This window comes from Aethalodelphis obliquidens, unplaced genomic scaffold, assembly GCF_003676395.1.
Source record: "Aethalodelphis obliquidens isolate GAN/ISIS:26980383/991018 unplaced genomic scaffold, ASM367639v1 scaffold61, whole genome shotgun sequence".
Taxonomy (NCBI): Eukaryota; Metazoa; Chordata; class Mammalia; order Artiodactyla; family Delphinidae; genus Aethalodelphis; species Aethalodelphis obliquidens.
Genome location: NW_020838005.1, coordinates 2,147,522 through 2,167,266, shown reverse-complemented (window position 1 = coordinate 2,167,266; position 19,745 = coordinate 2,147,522). Strand labels below are relative to the sequence as shown.

General features: G+C 42.4%; 2 protein-coding genes across 10 annotated transcripts in view; one reads left to right on the top strand and one right to left on the bottom strand.

The window, feature by feature from the left end:
* DOCK5 (dedicator of cytokinesis 5) overlaps nt 1-19,745 on the bottom strand; it is a 225,217-nt gene that overhangs the window by 1,452 nt on the left and 204,020 nt on the right. For 6 of the 9 annotated variants that reach the window (XM_027087891.1, XM_027087889.1, XM_027087892.1 and 3 more), the window contains 4 exons: nt 14,081-14,249; nt 13,263-13,401; nt 12,196-12,299; nt 10,760-11,652 (listed from right to left, as the gene is read on the bottom strand). In XM_027087891.1, the coding sequence (XP_026943692.1) occupies nt 11,548-11,652; nt 12,196-12,299; nt 13,263-13,401; nt 14,081-14,249 (517 nt within the window). In that variant the 3' untranslated portion in view covers nt 10,760-11,547. Of the gene's footprint in view, nt 1-423; nt 642-740; nt 878-3,875; nt 4,364-4,856; nt 4,981-5,091; nt 5,449-5,798; nt 5,994-10,759; nt 11,653-12,195; nt 12,300-13,262; nt 13,402-14,080; nt 14,250-19,745 lie in introns of those variants that run through there. The other 3 variants (XR_003428941.1, XR_003428942.1, XR_003428943.1) reach the window with 3 other exon arrangements.
* On the top strand, nt 533-3,729 carry GNRH1 (gonadotropin releasing hormone 1). Its single transcript, XM_027087895.1, has 2 exons — nt 533-702; nt 2,588-3,729. The coding sequence occupies exons 1-2, from the start codon at nt 538-540 to the stop codon at nt 2,744-2,746; spliced, it is 324 nt and encodes a 107-aa protein (XP_026943696.1). The 5' UTR covers nt 533-537; the 3' UTR covers nt 2,747-3,729.

Here is a 19,745-nt window from a genome sequence, read left to right as displayed (position 1 = left end):
CCCGTGCTTTGAAAAGCGTGGACTCCTCTCTCACACTCACAGATGGTCCAGCCAGCGGCAATGTGTGGAAGACTAGAGGACAGATGCTCGGCAAAATGTAATTAGCACCATAGGGTAGCCATTTAATGTCAAGCAACTTATATTAGCCAGAGACTCCCAGTAGGAGCCCCTTTTCGGAGCAGATGGCCCGATTCTCTTTATCTCAGGACTGAAAACCAACCACGGGGCGGGACTGGGGAATATGAAGACAAAAAGTGAATTTGATAAAGGAGGAATCCTGAGGTTTGGATAACCAAATAAATAATACACATTAAAATAGTTTAGTTCTAAAAAAAAAGGTTTAGTTCTAAAAAGCACTCAACATGTGAGTTTAAAGGAGTGATTTTGTCCCCAGTGGCTAGGAAACTCAAGGCAAGCAAGTACCTGCATGTGAAAACCACAGATGACTCCCACTTCCGTCTTCTGCCGGGTTAGTGACACCAGTGTTAGGCTTTTCACCAAAGGAGTCTTGGCTCAACGCAGTCTAGGTCTATTTTTATGGTCGCATTGATGTTCCTTAGAATGGAGCCGAGTCCAAAACTTCTAGCTGGACTTATTCTGCTGACTCTCTGTGTGGTGGGCTGCTCCAGCCAGCACTGGTCCTATGGGTTGCGCCCCGGAGGAAAGAGAAATGCTGAAAACGTGCTTGATTCTTTCCAAGAGGTAAGTTTCTCTCAGCTTCAAAATAAGACATGGCTTACGTGATGCAACTGAACGATGCCAACATCCTGCATGCGTCCAACAGTGCTACCGGTTCTTGGCTCCAACCTAGGCATTCCGGGGGTGATAAGGCACTTCCAAAGTCAAGTCCCATTCCTGCTTTCAATTCAGACAGGGACTAATGGGACAAAGAGCAGGAATAATCCCCAGACCAATAAGCAAGCACAAAGGGGTGTGTCGTACTCTGAGGATATAGATTTGCCAAAGGAATTAGAAACAAGTGGACGGAGCCAAGGTCTCTAGTACAAGATGATTCTTTGGGATTTGGAAAGAAAAATCTTAGAATTCTGCCTATTTTTTTTTTTGTAATTTCATGTTTTAAAAATATCTGTGATATTAGGTCAGCAGTACATTTTTATAACATAAATAAGTATCCTTACCAAGGGTGCATGCTCTATAATTTTTTTTTTTTTAAGATTTAATTTTATTTATTTTTGGCTGCGTTGGGTCTTCGTTGCTGCGTGCGGGCTTTCTCTAGTGGCAGCGAGTGGTCGTTGCGGTGCGTGGGCTTCCCGTTGTGGTGGCTTTTCTTGTTGAGGAGCACTTGCTCTAGGTGCGTGGGCTTCAGTAGTTGTGACGCATGGGCTCAGTAGTTGTGGCGCACGGGCTTAGTTGCTCCACGACATGTGGAATCTTCCCGGACCAGGGCTCGAACCCATGTCCCCTGCATTGGCAGGTGGATTCTCAACCACTGCGCCACCAGGGAAGTCCCTCCAATTTCTTTTTAATGATATGGGCACTCAAGCAAAGAAGTTGGAGGTCCCTAGAGGAGAGGAGTTAGCAAGCTCAAGAAGACAAAATACATTCTGGAAAATATGCTGGATTTGATTCCATAGAAATTAGTTTTCAGTTCTAGTACCAGAACTGACACAGGTACTTGGGTTTTTTCATCTATAAAATGTGACTTCTTGGGGCCATGCGAGGATCACATGAGCGAAGCCATATATCTTGGCTGCTTAATCCAAAAAGATGTTAGTGGATAAATGAAAGACAGTTGTTATTGTTTTTTAAGTTAATGGGAAACGAACCAGGCCCTAAAGGATGAATGATTCAGGGCTGGACACTCAATAAAGAGCTGAGAATGGGAAACATAGCTAGAGAAACTTAAAACCATTTAGTTTTCACTGAAAAGAAATATCTCATTTTGGAGAAATAATAAAGATAATTTAGTATGAAACAAAGAAGCCCAGAATCTGACATTCCCTCTCCACAGACTATATGTGAAGCAACTCTCTTCTAACTAGGACATAGTAAAAACTTGAAACTAAGATCAACCTTAGTCAAAACTATAAGCTCGGGCTCCCCTGGTGGCGCAGTGGTTGAGAGTCCGCCTGCCCATGCGGGGGACGCGGGTTTGTGCCCCGGTCCGGGAAGATCCCACGTGCCGTGGAGTGGCTGGGCCCGTGAGCCATGGCCGCTGAGCCTGCGCGTCCGGAGCCTGTGCTCCACGACGGGAGAGGCCGCAGCAGTGAGAGGCCCGCGTACCGCAAAAAACAAAAAAAACAAAAAAACAAAAAAAACTATAAGCTCTTGCATTTTTTTGTATACCATCCCGTCACGAGGCTTGAAGGGCTTCATTCTCATCAACTGTAGGGAGACAAATAGCCTCTCTCCTTATTATGGCCCATTTCCTCCGGAACTGCACACCGATCTGTAGAAGCGTCTGACAGCATTTCTATGATCTTTCAAGTCTCCATCCCAAGTCTCAGCGTTCTCAGTCCCACAACCCCCTTGACTTCACTTCCCACACACAGCTTTTGGTGGAAATGGAAAATACCATTTCACGTCTGTATCTCCATCTCCAAGCATCACATTCTTGTTTTTGCAGATAGCCAAAGAGGTTGATCAACCAGCAGGACCTCAGCGCTTTGAGTGCACCGTACACCAGCGCCATTCTCCACTCAGGGACCTGAAAGGAGCTCTGGTGAGTTACAGGGTTAATAACATGCATGGGCCCTGGGCACCACCACTTTGGTCATCCACTTAGGACAACCATCTCTAGCTCCTGCAGGGCTTACCTTCCTGACTGCCTGAATTCCTCCTGTATTGGGCCCTTGCCATTCCATAACACCCCTTTTCAGTGGTTAGACAGTAATAATGATTGGAACACTTTTTCTTTTTTTCTTAAATTGAAATCTCTTTGGGACCCTTATCTATTAATCTCAGCTCTAGCCTATGGGATGACTGACAAAACAAGTTTCTTCCCACTGCTACATGTCAATTCTTCAAGTATGTTCATCAAACTCTCTAGACTATTCTTCTCTAGACTAATCCACACCTCTCCACTGGATCCTTCAGCAGTTCTTGGTATAACACGGTTCTCCCTGGGAAATGTAGAAATCAAAAATGGTGCTCTAATTAATTTTCTTTCCCTTTGGAATAAAAACTCCCAAACTAGTAAATTTATAATTCAGAGCCAGATTTGACTTCCAGTTTTCTGACTGGACAATACTAATTTTCCAAATTCCCACCCAAGATGGAACTCTACTAACCCAATGTAGGTTTTTGATTTAAGAAAATGTATAAAGAGAACTGAATATAGAAATTGAAACCTGAATTCAATTCTGATGTTCTCTGAGCTCCATGGTCCACTTATTTACAGCAGTTAGAAGGCATTACAGTTAATTTTCAGCTATGCCCAGGAGCAGAAAAAGCCTGAATACGTCATATATGAAGATGAACAATAGTTTTTATTTTCTCCATTGACTTCAATTTCTACACCCATAGGACAGAGAAAAAGTGGACAGACATATTTATTTCCTTTCTTTTTCTAATCCTGTTTACCTCACGATAAAACTAATAGCAAGCAATGAAATTATCCAAACATGACATTAGAAAGACAGAATTGAGGCAAAGACTGGATTCATAACAGATGGATGGGGACTTCCCTGGTGGTCCAGTGGTAAAGAATCTGACTTCCAATGCAGGGGACGTGGGTTCAATCCCTGGTTGGGGAACTAAGATCCCACATGCCTCAGGGCAACTAAGCCCGCGTGTCACAACTATTGAGCTCGCTCGCCTCAACTAGAGCCCGTGTGCTGCAAACTACAGAGCCCACGTGCTCTGGAGCCTGCGCGTCACAACTAGAGAGAGAAAACCCACACACCACAACTAGAGAGAAGCCCATGCGCTGCAATGGAGATCCCATATGCCGCAACTAAGACCCGACTCAGCCATTAAAAAAAAACACACACAGACAAAAGGATCAGACCTTTTTTCACCTCTGTCCTCACATCCTACCTTTAAACTATTAATGTAGATATTACGCTTATTAAACGACTTATAAAGACATGATCTAGCTCTCTAGCATTTTCTAGTGTGCAAAAACAAATGGATCTATTCTTTCTATATCAATATTTCAGAAATTAAAATGTTCAAACATAATGAAACTCAGCTCAGAAAAGCAACATTGATATATTTGCTACTCACATATTTTTCAGGAAAGTCTGATCGAAGAGGAAACTGGGCAGAAGATGTAAATCCACTGGACCAGAAAAATTGACAACACAAGTGTAATTCTGACTTTGAAATCTGTGACCCATTTAATATCTGTAAATTGTGTGAATTTCAGAAATTCTTCTGCCAGGTTGCACATGATGAAGTACTGTGTTGGGAATAAAGTGGCATAAATATGAAGTCTTTCTCTAACTCAGAACTCTGGTCGGGGTGGGACACTGTAAGCCCCCAAAGGGGGTCCCCCAAGTGTGTCGACAGGGGGCAGAGGACAGGAGAGATAACACAAAGGCACTGTTATTGTTGACTAAAGGAATCTCATGGCTCACTTCCACCACCACCAACCTGCACCCTGAACCCACAGGACAATTGGTCCCTGGCCAATACTGAGTCAATCCAGTTTTCTATGGGATGGTAGCTTTCTCTTTGACCATACCCTACAGAAGCAAGATAGGGCCATGGCCAAAGCTTCCCCCCCAGATTGTCTCTAATCTCTTTGAAAGTCAACCGGAACCTGAGACAGGCCTTGGGGAAAGGAGGCCTCGTCCAATGCTCCTTCCGGCTCCACGTGGTTCCTCCAAGGTCATCAGAGTGAGCGGTGCACACTGAGGTTTGGACCAAGGCCTAAAAATAATAGCATTCACCTGTCTGAGCTTTTTGGTATTTCTCTTAAGAAACACATGGATTGTAGTCAGCTGAAGACAGGATTCAGGTGTTCCTGTTTCCTCTGGTCGAACAGCATGGCCACCACTCATTCTCCAGCATGGGCTAGATAGATGCATAAATATTTTCATTACCGCTTGTATCGGCCTTGGAAAGTAGATATTGTCTTCCCTTTAAAATGAGGAAACCAGAGCTCCGAGAGTTTACGAGACCCACCTGGTTCTGCTGGGTTCCAAGGTCAAGTGCTCCTGTATTGCACTATGATGACAGCCAATGAGCTTGGACTTGGAAGCCCAGTTATTTGGTTACTGGGGCTCATGTGTCAACTTAGTTTTCCCGGTGACCATTTCTCCATGAGGTCCCAGACACTATGACACTAGCTTTCTCATTTATTCTCATAATTCCCCAGTGGCTATGAGGCCATTTGAAAAACCCAAATCTCAGATAACTTGCCTGATGTCACAGCAACAAATTGTGCCTCTATTTGCACGGCAAAGGTCTAAGCCTTTTTTCCTCTTTTAATCAGAAAGATGGAGCCTCCTTCCACCTCTTCAAAAAAGGGCAGGACCTGTGCTAAGGAATTGGAACAGAGGTCAGAAACATTCCACAGGAGAGAAAACCCTTACTTTTTAAAGCATATACTTACTACCATACAACAGATTTCCCAAGTATCTCCTACTGAGGAATCTCTAAAACTGAATCAAAGAACTACCTCAATTTCATTTTAATAAAATTAAGCAGTGATGTGGTTTACAATCTACCTTATGTTTCTTTATGGAACAAAAGGCAAACCTGCATTATTTCATTAATCAATACTTACAAGGCAGAATAAGGGGCTTAAAGTCGCCACTCAGGAACTATTTCTGTTTTTATAAAAACAATCTTTGCGTTAGTTAACACATTACAAGAGGAAGGCCATACACCCATTTATCTAATACATCCTGTTGGGAACATCAGCTTTCCTTCACCAGAGCGTGTCTTTGGGACAATTTCTTCGGAGGTAGCTGTGGGCCTCTCTGACTGGGATGTAAAGATGATACTCATTCAGCTCCCCGATGCTGAGGTTAGAGGCTTGGGATGAACATGTTGAGTATTTGATTCTCAAATGGCTCAAGTGACTAAGGGGAAGGAGAGAAAATGACCACTTTATTAAAATTATAAACACTTTCCTGAATCTGAATAACTTCTAAGTAGTCCGAAACATTTCCAAATAAAAAAAGGGGAAACATAGCTTCAAAAAAAGTCTGCAGCCTTTCAAAATAAAGGATGGGGAAACATACCAAATGATACATTTTAATGAGACGAGTTCTCAAACATAGATGGCTTTAAATGATCAAGTAACAGAAAGAACGACTTGAAGATAGACCATTTTTAGCAAAAGTTTTAGAAGTTGTAGTATCCTCAAGGTGACTGGAAAAAAAGCTAAGGATCACTGCACAAGATAACAGCACGTACACATCTTGACAGCGGAAGATGCTCTAAGGTAGTATTTCTCAATAGGGACACAAGATTCAAAAAGATTCCCCAGGTTTATTGACTCAGAGTCTCTCTCTGGGGTCCAAGCCATTTGCATTTTTAATAAGCATTCTGGTGATTCTTATGTACACAGACAGTGCAGCATCATTGCTCTGAAAGGCAATAAATTGCACATGTTTTAAAGTACTAGGACACGTTCTTTAAAATAAAAAAAAAAATCTATGCATCAACCCAGGACTTAAGACAGTGGTGTTATTCTAACCGGAGTGAGGCTGCCCCCTCTTTCCAATCTGACTCACCACCAGCAGGGAGTTTAAGAAAAGCACCTTGAACACTGATTTGCTAAAGCTGTTATTTCCTCTAAGGCAATGGTTCTCAACCTTGGCCTGACATTGGGATAACATGGAGAGATTGAAAAGAAATACTAATGCCTGGGTCCCACTCCCTTCCCTCGGAAATTCTGATCTAATTGGTCTGGGATGTGGCCTCTTCCCCGCTCCAACCTACTTTGTTGAACTTGGTTTGAGAATCCGTTCCCATCCTTTCAATGTAAGTTATTTGATATACCTTTTAACCTCTTTATTTCCCTTTAACTCTGCCTAATTATCCGTGGTGAATGAGTGAAGAAATAGGACTTATTTTATACTTATTTAATACTAATCGTATTAAATAAATTGTTGTAAACTGTCAGCTCAGATGCCAAGGGATGAACGGGGTGTGGGTGGAGGTAAAGTAAAAACCAAATCGTTTGCGGTTTTTATTGCTTCCAGGCAAAGATGACTCTATGATCCCACAGAACAAGTTTAAACAAATAGGACCAGTAATGAAATGAGACCAGAAGAGATGGTGGGTGTGATGTGTCAATGAGGAGAAGTCCGGGAATGAGTTCAATTAACATAAGGGTAATAATCAACTAAATACACAATAAACTTTAAAATACAGTTTCATTTTTAATTTAAAAAATAAATAACAGCAAATGTGAACAAAATTCTTCTACTTCAACGCACGTCTTCTTAACCGTTCATGTTTGAAATCCGACTAGTTTACAACATCAAGGCAACTGAGCTTTTGACAAAGTTTGGGTGAACAACTCACACAATTTCACTACTGGATGAATCTGGGCAGCACATAAAGGAGACAAGCCTTGGCCAGACTGCAGGAGTCAGCCTGAAGTCATCAACTTGAAAGGAAAACCTTTTCCTTCTGTAGATTAGAACTGATGGTTCCATTCTCAACCCACCCAAAGAGCAACTTACCTTTTCCAATTTCATTTCACAATCCCACTTAGTCATGGAGTATGGACCTAAAAGCCTTTGAAGAGAAACTTAGGTTTCTTCTGATTCTCTTTTTCATTCACTTGGAATAAAAGCTAGGGCTAAAAGGATTCTAAAAATCATGTAACCTTAGATATATATGATTTCATGAGGAAACTGAGGTCCAGGGACTGACTACAAATTGACCTGCCGAAAGGTACACCCTTCACGGTCTTGTTTTGTGTTGATGGTGGGGTTTTCCTCCCCTTTTCATTATAGCTGAGAAGTGAGAGGAAGGGAAGTACATATTGAAGGGCCTTCTAAATACCTTTTATAAAATGACAGCATGACACGAGGAAACTTCTGTGGGGCTGGGAGTAGCCTGTGGATCTGAGAGGTGGTGACATGGGTAGACACTACTGTAAAAGTGCATCCACCTGTACACTAAGATTTGTGCCCATAACTGTATGTAAGTTATGTCTTAATTTTTTTGGCCGTGCCACGTGGCTTGCGAGATCTTAGTTCCCTGATCAGGGATCGAACCTGTGCCCCCTGCAGTGGAAGTGCGGAGTCTTAACCACTGGTCCACCAGGGAAGTCCCAGTTATGTCTTAATTTTAAAACAAGAAATCACCCCACGATCTGGGGGCAAGCAGAGGGGCGGGACCCTTGAAGCTTGGGAAGAGTTAGCCATGAGAGATTGTTACCTCAGATCCTGCTTTATCGCTGGTTTTTGTCTTAGGGATCTGAGGGTGGCAGTTGTTTATAAGGGGTCTGACAGGGGAAAATGACTGTAATTCTGGAATCGAGGCATGAAGGTGGAGGAGGGGGAGGGAACCCATGGCCCAGCAGCCCGATTTAGGGTTTCCCTTTCCTCTAACCCCACTCTCTTGCCAATCCAACGGCACACCGCAGTCCTTATATCCCGGGGCTGTTCCCTTAGAACACACTGGATCGCCACAGCCTGGGGGTCTAGGAAGGTGCCTGGCATTCAGTAAGAGCTTAATATATGTTGAACGAAAACAATTCTTGAAAAAAAAAAAATCTCAAAGCAAGACAAGTCACCAGGACAGAGAGGAAAAAAAAGGATTAAAAAAAAAAATCCCATAAACCAACATCCACAAAAGTTGTGACAATTTGGGGGTTACTTCAATACTTCACAGGTCTTATCAAGGAATATAAAGACCAGTTGTTTCTTTTTTTATGCCCTGCCCCTCATCTCTCCTACATTTAAGGTAATCCTAAGGCATTTCTTTGCAGTTTTCCTCTTTGACTTCAGGACAGACATTCCTTAGGATCTTTTGTCAAATATAACTCTCTGACCTAATAGTTTCCCAAGGAGATGAACTGTCCAGTGTCCCCAGTGACCTACTATTCACAACATTACCTGGAATCCTTTGTAGTCAGGCAGGAGAGATCTAGGATTTCCATGGATGTGGAAAGGGAATCCTATGGGAAAATGTTACGTTAAAAAAGGGAAGATATTTGGGCACCGGTGTATCCGATGTCCCCAGTCTCTGACCAAAGACCAGGCTCACAACTCATCCCTACAGCTCGGAAGGGACAGGCTTCAGGTTTGTTTCTTCTGTGACCTAGTTTACGTCCTTCCGTTTTAACGGCAGCCTGGAAAGCAGGGTGAAACCCACGAATCCCCTCCAGCCAGTCTGCCCAGCAACTTCTCAGAAGCTGCTCCAGGCACCATGTCAGCCCTGCAGACATTGTCCCTTCCTGCTCTTTTCTTACCACTTAAAATCCCCTCCAGGTCTTTTTTTTTTTTTTTTTTTTTTTTTTTTTTGGCCGAGCTGCACCACATGTGGGATCATAGTTCCCCGACCAGGGATCGAACCCACACCCCCTGCACTGGAAGCATGGAGTCTTAACCACTGGACTGACAGGGAAGTCCCCCGCTCCAGGTCTTATTAACACTTTGTCTCTAGTCATACATAATTATATAAGAGGCCACCTTTTGGAAAGGGACTCTTGTGTGCAGAACTAACTTGCACCCACCTTCCAAATTATCTTTGAATAAAAAAAAAAAAGGAACATCAATCATGCTCGTGAAGAGTTCCAGATCTTACCCAGGCCCGGCAGAGACAAGAAAGGCACATTTCGTGAGGACTTACTTCACGTATTTGGTCTCACTTGAACCCCAAGGCAGCTTGCATGGTAGGGATGGTCCCCACTTTGAAAGGTGAAGACATGAAAACTCAAGACAATTTCAAAGAATTTGGGGGAGTTTGCAAAGCTGAGAGAGCACATAGCTGGGTTGATTCAAACCCCAACAGGCTACTTCCAGAGCCTGGGTTTCTTCCCATTTCGTCACACTGAAGGTGCTCCTGCGTGGAGCGAAGGAAAGAACGCGGCACTTTTAAATACGCACACTCATGTCTTGAGTAACCCTGGACACATCTCAGAGGTTTTTACTTCCCTGACCCTGTGATGAATTCACACGGCTCTCCTAAAAGGGGTGAAACCGACACACGAAGACGCAAGGCAAGCAAACCCAAATTCTCAGCCGTGAAATCTCTCTCTCTTTCTTGTCTACCTCGAAGGAAAGGGGACCTGGCCAGGCTGTGGAAGAGCCCCCCGTGAGCATACCCACAGGTTGACCCAGGGCATCCGCAGTGAAAAAGGTTTCTATTTTGCCATAAACACACAAACAGTATAGAAACATCTGGGACATTTCCACTGTTGTCCCAACTAGGGGTAGGGATTGAAGAATTTGTCAGGGCTGTCTTCTAGAGACGTTATCTGGGTATAACCTCAATGCACAAGCTGGGTTCTTAGAAAGAATCTGTAGTAGGATTTTCTGTGTTTAGCCTCAATTTCCTTATCTACAAAATGAGGGGGGGAGGGTGTCTCTATGAGCTTTAAGGCCCTTCCAGCTCAAAAGGTCTATAACTTTGTGTGGCTGTTTGTGTATCTGGTGGTAATATTTGATCTTCTGAAGCACCCCACACTTTCTCTTCTGAAAAGAGGATTGACATGAGTACCATGAACATGTCATCAAATTAATTCCACAATCAAGAGGAATAAATAATCAAAGCGAGATATTGCACTGTATTCTCCAAGGTAAAATCAGGTTGCAGACAGGGGCTGCCGAGCCATTCCAATGGGATGTGGAAGAGAAGCAGTTCAATCCGGACTTCTAAGTCCCTTATATCCAGTGATTTGAGCTCAGAGGAGGTAACAGGACAAGAAACTGTGTGCAAAAGACAGAGCCTCAGGAGTCCATGGTAGGAAGGAGTGACTGCCATGCAGTTAGGACCATTAGTCGGGAGTGTGAGGGAACTCCTGGCGCGGGGCCGGGGGAAGGAGGGAAGCTTTTCCATGTCACAGATGGGTGGGGGGACACAGGTGCTCAGGGCTCACGACTGAGTCCATGTTCTTTCGATAATGATAGCCATTCATACTTGAAAGCAGCCGATTTCCATTAAAAAGATGTTCTTTTCCACAGAGGAGACACAGGAGACCTCAGAAAGATAGATGATTCCAGCTACCAAAGTACTTGATGTTGGTCTCTTCCAATATGTTGTATGGAACAAGGTATGTCCACGTGAGAAAACTACGTCTTAAGCACAGCTTTTCAGAAGCAAAGCAAAAAATTCCTCCAAGGAATAGGTTACTGGGGTTTTCCCACCACCACTGATGAAGTTATCCAGGCTTTCGTAGACCCCAGTGGCACTGTGCTAGAGGCTGAAATGTAATAATGGTGAGGGAGACACACGGGGCACGGCCGATCCCGGGATTCCTCATGGACTGGAGGAGATATGGCGTGGCCTCGGGCATCGATCAAAGAAAAGCTTTCTAAAGAATGAAACCAGTTTTGAGCAGGTGAACCTCAACCCCAGATGAGGAGAGGCAGCCAGCAGGGGACCCATGAGGACACTGCCTCCGCGAGGCCAGCTCCCAGGCATCAGAGTTCCAGAGAGAGGACAAGATCCTTACTGGGATCCAGGTTCAGAAGAAAGGATGCCCGACTTCCGAGCTTTTGGAGGTGGAGGGGGCGGGGCTTTGGCTTCTCTTAGGACAGGCAGTGGGGCTGCAATCTGGTGGAGCAGACATACGAAAGGAGGAATGAGTCTTACCTTTCTTCCTAATTCTGCCTTCTACTCCACATTTCCAACATTCTGCGTTAGCTTCTCACTGATCTGAGTTTATCTACACAGCCTTTGCCAGGTGAAAAGGAAAATGAGACTGATTTAATCTCCCCCTTTCCCTTGCATTAATCAGATATACACTAACACTGCTATATCCCCAATACTTGGCGTATATATAGTAGGGACTCAATAAATTTGTGTTGAATGAATGAAGGAAACCCATCGGAGGCCCCTTCCAGAATGACTGTCACTCACTCAGAAGAAGTAAACTCCTCAGGTGTGAACGAGAACTCACTTCTCAGGTCTCCTTGCGTATTGTTCCTTCCCATTGAAAATTCCCCTCTCTTTATGGTTTCAGGAATGAACCAAGAATCGATTAGAGGGACAAATTGATGGGAAAACCTGCCTACTAAAAATCTTGGGAAATCCAATGCCACATTCCCATGAGCGGTAGGCTCTCTGTGGCCCCAACGTCTGCCATCACCCCCCTACCTCTGTGGAGTTCCTCTGGCTGCTCTCGTAGGGCTTGCTTTTGGGTGGAGGGGGAGGTGGGACTGTAGCCATCATCAGCCCGTCTGTCTGCAAAGATGGAGAGCCTGGAAATGACATAAAGTAGAGGAAGGCAGAGAGAAAAATTCACCAAGGGATCTCATGACACTTCTGCTGGCCACGGTAACACCTAAACCCACCTGGTCAAGCAAATCGCTACGGTCACATTCTACAGTTTCTGTGGACAGAATGAAGAAGACCTCTGACGCCTTGGGATAGATATAGCACCTTTCATTTATCTGAAAGCTTCACCAGAAGTTCTTAAGCAAAAATCTCACTTTTTTTGTTGAAGGTTTTTACTCTTAAGCTGGAGATGAGACTCTTTTCTAGAACTTAGGGTATTACTTTGTTCTCTGATACATCCCAAGTCCTTAGAAAAAGCATCTATCACATACTAGGTAGTCAATAAATATCGGTTACATTGAACTGTCATAGTTTTATCATTTAAAGGGTGCAATATCCACTTCCTCCAGGAAAACTTGTCTGATGATCTCTGATACTCGGCTGACTACTGTCTCCCATTTGATGCGAAGATCTACCCCTCCATCATCCCTTTGTACTAAGCGGTCCTTGTAATTCTTCTCAGGCTCTGTGTATTGCTGAGTCCCCAAGCCTGACTGTAAGTAGTCTATTGAATGGGTCTATTTCTTGTCCTTATTTTGGACCCTTCTCCATATAAAGTACACAGCTATCTGCCCAACAGTTTCCAAAGTTACTCCCTTCCTGTCTAGTACTAGCCCAGATCTACCTCATTTATACCATCACAGCTGGAAAAGGGGCAGTGAAACCCTGTGGCCCCCTGGGTAGAAAACTTTAATGAGTCTTAGCAACCTAAGGATTCCTTGCCAAACCCTAATCTAATTGAATTATACCCACTACCACTGAATTGAACCTACCTGACGACCATCTCATACACCTTGTGGCTATCTTGGTTAAAAATGGCCCAGATGCATCAACATACACCATCCTCTAGTAAAATGAATAGAAGGGGTGTCTACAGGAAGACTTACTCAGGGTCCTGGTCGCTTTAGGAGTGAGCGGGGGTGGGCTCAGGGGTGTTGACTGAGGCGGGGAAGAGCCATGAAACGGTGTCAGCCGATTGTCCGACAGCTGGAGACTCTTTGGCCTTTGTGCTTTTCTGGCTGGGCTCTAGCAGCGGGGGTGGGGAGAAACACAGCAAAACATTCTCACGGTGAGGCACGCTGGGCTCATCCATGCTCAGAACAACCTTATCAGCAGAGCAGAAACTGTTAAAGGGCAAAAATTCCAGGAGCCCTTTCTAAGCTTACCGCACCGGCACGCTGGGGGGACCAGGGCAGAGACACTAACGGGATCACCGGACCATAGACTATTTTCTGGCCGGCCACAGACTTGATTTTAATCACAGTTGGACTGTGCCATTTAGGTCGGAGATGAGCCACCCTGATTCTCAGGGAGAGCAGGTCCTGCCACACTTAACAACTTGATGTGGCTTATGGGAGAATCAAGTACCTTTTATTTTTTTAAGCTAAAAGAAGGGAAGCGACAATGTTTGGATGGAGTCATGGACCACAGTGGCGAGAACCACAACTCCAGCCATTAATCCACGGGTTTATACTGTGCGTTAAATCTTGCGCCATTATTGACTTAGAGGCTCTGATCTCTGTACGTGTTTTTCTTAGCACCATCTGAGATCTGACCCTAACCCAGGCTGCTGCATCCTGAGAAACCATGCTAGGCTTCCGTCTGGTGACTCGCAGCTGTGAAGTAAATGGTGAAAAGCCTGGCTCCAGGGAAAGCAATGGCAAACTGGCAGATCTATGGTGTTTGTTTCTTTGTTTGTTTTTACCATCAGATCAGGTTCTGATGCTTTCTCTGCGATGACCTGGGATTTGCTCAGACTCCAGTCTTTTCTCTTGAACTTGCTCATCCGGTTCTCACTGTCCTCTTTGAGGGACAGATCTTCCACTCTGGCCCCTGACGAGGCCCTGCGCTCCAAAAGGGGCTCCAGGATGGACCTAGCAGGGGTGGGCGAGGGAAGGATTGGGAGTTTGGGGTTAGTTGAGGCAAACTAGTAAATATAGGATAGATAAACAACAAGGTCCTACTGTAGAGCACAGGGAACTATATTCAATATCCTGGGATAAACCATAATGGAAAAGAATATGAAAAAGAATATATATATGTATAACTGAGTCACTTTGCTATACCGCAGATATTAACACAACATTGTAAATCAACTATACTTCAATAAATTTTTTTATAAAAGGATTGACCTATCAGCCACGAACAAGGACAGAGTCAGAAAACACTGATCACCTGACAGTCAAAGCCGATATATGTACAACTGAGTCACTTTGCTGTAGACCTGAAACTGACACAACGTTGTAAGTCAAGTATACCCCAATAAAAATTAAAACAAACCAACAAACAAAAAACTGACTCCAAAAAGACCAGGGGATATGACTCTCCAGCCGAACCTTGACCTGTGGCATTGTTCTCAGGTTGTAATCTGAATTTCCAACTGCCAATTGAATATCACAAGGTCTACGTGTACAGAAATGAGGCCGTCCAAGTGTGGAAAGAAAATACTAGTGAATATTTATCTTATCTCACGAAGACAAGGTCTTATTAAACTTAGAGGTAAAGACAGAGTTCACACAGTAAAAGATGAATAGGCAGCTTTATATAGTGGATAATAGCACATTCTCTGGAGTCCTACAGCCTGGGTTCAAATCCTACCTACACTGACTTGCTGGGTGACCTTGGGCAGATAACCTTTTCATACCTCAGTTTTCTTATACGTGAAATGGGGATAATAATAGTACCTACCTCACAGGGTGATTACAGAATGCTTACAACAGTGCCTAGTATATAGGAGTACTCCTATACTGGCAAAATGTAAAAACAAGGGGGGAGGGGTTAAAAACCTACCTTTGTGATGTAGAGATTGCTTATAGCTTCTAAATGGGTATTTAATAAGTTCTGGTTTAATTAAAAATTGGTAGATTTTACTCCAAAAAAATGAAAAGTTTGGAGGGATAGGTCGGCAGAGCACAGAGGATTTTTAGGGCAGTGGAATTATTCTATATGATACTACAATCGTGAATATATTTATCAAAACTCACAATGTACAACACCACGAGTGAACCCTAAGTAAACTATGGACTTTGGGTGATTGTGATGTGTCAATGTAGGCTCATCAAGTGTAACAAATGTATCACTTTGGTGCTGGATGCTTATGGTAGGGGAGGCTGGGCGTGTCCAGAGCAGAGGTACATGGGAACTCTCTGTACTTTCTGGTCATTCTTGCTGTGAACCTAAAACTGCTCTAAAAAATAAAGTCTACTTTCTTTTTTTTTTTTTAAGAAAAAGCTTTGATATGAAATAAGACAACAGAAAAACAGCTATCAGCTTTTTTTTTTTTTTTTTTGCGTTACGCGGGCCTCTCACTGTTGCGGCCTCTCCCGTTGTGGACCACAGGCTCCGGACGCGCAGGCTCAGCGGCCATGGCTCACGGGCCCAGCTGCTCCGTGGCATGTGGGATCTTCCCGGACCGGGGCACGAACCCGTATCCCCTGCATCGGCAGGCGGACTCTCAACCACTGCGCCACCAGGGAAGCACGCTATCAGCTTTTAGTATTTAAAAATTAAAAGCTTCTGTTCAGCAGAAAGCATCATTCGTAAACTAAAACTATTTGCTGTACATATTTTAGATGGCAAATATCATTAATGTATAAGAAACTTTTACAAATCAAAAAGAAAAAAATATGAGTAGCTCAATTTTTACAAACTGTCAAAGGAGATAAACACGTATTTCACGAAGAAAGAAATCCAAATAATTTTTTAAAAACTTAGTATCACTAATTATTAAATATGTAAATATTAAAATGAGATCACTGGAGAGGGCAGACTCTTTTTACATTTTATTATGGAAAATTTCGAACACTAAAAAGTGGAGAGAATATAATAAACTTTTTTTTTTTTTGGCCGCGCTGTGTGCCATGCGGGATTTTAGTTCCCCGACCAGGGATCGAACCTGTGCCCCTTGCAGTGGAAGCACAGAGTCCTAACCACTGGACTGCCAGGGAAGTCCCCGAGAGAATATAATAAATCTTATGTGTACATTACTCAGCATCAACAGTGATCAACTCATGGCCAATCTTATTTCTCATATACACCCCGTCATAATCCTCACCCCGCACTGGGTTATTTGGAAGTGATTCCTAGATATCACATCTCGTCTATAAATATTTCGGTGCATATCTCTACAAGGCAAGGATTCATCTTCATAACAAAACTACACTCCCATCATCTTCCTAAGGAAGTGCATAATTCTCTAATTTCATCAAACATCCAATCAGTGTTCAAATTTCCTGTCTCATAATTTTTTTGGCAAGTGATTTGTTTGAATCGGGATCTAAACAAGATTCACTCATTGTATTTGGCTGATATACTTCTTAAGTCATTTTAAGCTTTTTAATACTTTAGGTCTCACTTTCTACAAAATATTTTGCCCTCTTCCATGAAGATACAGGATGAGAAAGTAGCAGGAAAGTCTGGTTAAAGAACCACTGGAGTCACAATGGAAGATGCTTCTAGACTACAATTCTTCTTCTTTCTTATTTCAAATTATTCTCTCCTTTTCTGAATATTCTGTTATTATTATTATTTTTTAAAGATTACATTCCCGAATTTGCAATTTTTTGGTATTTTCCAATTATTAGTATATTTAAGGAGAAGCCACTCACTATTATTTGTCTTAAATCTGTACTAATTAAAAAAAATCATAGAACGAAATTCCAAAACAGACGCTTTTATTCTTAAAACCAACCAAGCCAAATCAAACAAAAAGAATCTCTTCAAACAGTCGTTGGTCAGGGAGGGGACAAAAACCAAAACAACAATCCAGTATTCTACTGGGTCTACTAGTACTTTGCCTGTGAGATTGAGAATGAAGGGAAGTGTTTGTGGGTCATTAGATCTACAGGCAAAGATCTAGGCCCTAATGTGAGTTTCAGTAGGGCCTAATTATGAACCAAACTCAACAGTAAAATAATGATAGTGTAGTCCCACAGTGCCTGTGTTATTTTTTTCTTACACTGACTATTTCAATGATTTTCCTGAAATACCGAAGAGTAATTTTTTTTAAAAAAAAAGATTTTGGTTTGAGGCCCCTACTTTGCTGGAGCTCTGAGCATGTACTGAGTTGACCTGCTATGCAAGCCCTTCCAGCTTCCCTTAACACGATGCGCTGTGTTTCATAAAGTTATTCTCTTTCTGGCCCACAGCCTCCCATGTGCCAAACAGGATGGATACACCCAACGAAGAAAGAAGTGAGCGTTTGCGGACTGCACACCCAATAATCACCATGAAAGTTCTAATGAATACTGTGACATAACACAGCTAACAGGAGAATTGAAGTCACTGGGTGTGAATCAGTTTGAGATGCTTTAAAGAAACATCCTGAATAAATGTTAGAAAATGGTATCAATGTTGTCACCTTACTGGGCAAATGTGGGCAAGAGCAATAACCCACTTTGCCCCAGGTCATGATATAAACAGAACCCCAGTCACCTGCTCTCTATTTACTGCCCTAATGGATCAGCAATTACAGTGTCTCTGATTTTCAACAGCTGCCTGAAAACTTTTTTTTTTGAATGAGACAGAGTTTAAGAAAAGAGAACAGAACAGAACTTCTATGCTTGCCACAAAGTTGGTAGTATCTCTTTACGGCATGAAAAAAAACATAGATGGGAAAAAATAAACAAATGAATCAGGTATTATTTAATATTTTCAAATTCAAAAGATTAAAAATAGTCCAAATACCTAATAGGGGGGCTATATTATGAAAAATTATACAGTCACTCATACATTGTATATGGCATTGCACACTGGCATTTGTGATATCAAGAATTGTAAAAAATATTACTCCCTGAATAAGTAATATATGCTTTGGGAAAATAAAGCCTACACTCCATCTTAACCTAAAGGCTGAGAAGTGATCTGAGACCATATCCTAAATAATCGTAAAGCTATATGGACACACATTTGTTACAATTCTTAATAGTATAAATGCATTTTATATTGATACAACCTAATTTTCTTTCTTTCTTTTTAATTTTGGCCGTACTGAGGGGCTTGCAGGATCTCAGTTCCTCGACCAGGGATTGAACCTGGGCCACAGCAGCGAAAGCACCGAATCCTAACCACTAGGCCACCAGGGAACTCCCTAAATGTCTTTATATTAAATTTATAATGAACTTCTATGATTATCTGTTTAGAAACAGTGACAAAGCTTAAACATCCTGTAGTAGGGAGAAGAATTAATTATGGCACATTCATATGATGTAACGGTAGAGAGCCATCAGAAGTGATAATTAAAAACTAATAATAAAATTAGACAGCAATGTGGAAAATGCTTATAACAAAAAGACAAAGAGGAAAAGCAAATTACCAAACTACATCTGTGCTATAATTGCAGCTGTGTAAAGATATCTATGTCAATGGTAAAGGACAGATAAATCATTTAGAAAATAATAAATATTTGAGGGCTTCCGTGGTGGCACAGTGGTTAAGAATCTGCCTGCCAATGCACGGGACATGGGTTCAAGCTCTGGTCTGGGAAGATCCCACATGCCACAGAGCAGCTAAGCCCATGCACCACAACTGCTGAGCCTGTGCTCTAGAGCCCATGAGCCACAACTACTGAGCCGGCATGCCACAACTACTGAAGCTCGCGTGCCTAGAGCCCATGCTCCGTAACAAGAGAAGCCACTGCAATGAGAAGCCCTCACACCTCAACAAAGTGTAGCCCCCGGTCGCTGCAACTAGAGAAAGCCTGCATGCAGCAGTGAAGACCCAATGCAGCCAATAAATAAATACATAAATACATAAATAAATAAAGTATTTGATTTCCAGGTGGAAGGCCATTTGGACAGGTTACTTTTGTGATATGTTTATTATAATATGGAATTACAAAATTATAAATAAGTGTTAAGTCAACGGACTTAACTTATATTCAACATTAAAACACACAGTGATGCTAAATACTCATCATGTATATAAAATTAAGCAATAGGTCACAAAATGGTACATGTCATGCTTTTCCACTTGAACACAATTATGAATTCACTCCTTTAAAATATTTTAAATTTGAACATATGGAAAGGCAGTCCATGTTTCTGGCAAGAAGGCTCAACATCAAAAAGCTCTAAATTCAATCCATAATTTTAACATATCCCAATAAAAACAACAGGATTCCAGACAAGTTAATATGAAAATGAGCTATGTAAAACTAGCCAGACAAATTCTGAAAAAAAATTACTAGAAATTTTAAAACCTTTAAAATCTATAGTAATTAAAACTGCATTAGAACAAGTGCCATGAACCACACAGGTAGATCTAAGAAATGGGGGAAAAGTCTACAGACTAAAGAACACTGGAATTTGATTTTTTTATAAGGCTGACATTTCAAATCAGTAGAGAAAAGATGGTTTGCTCACTAAACGTTA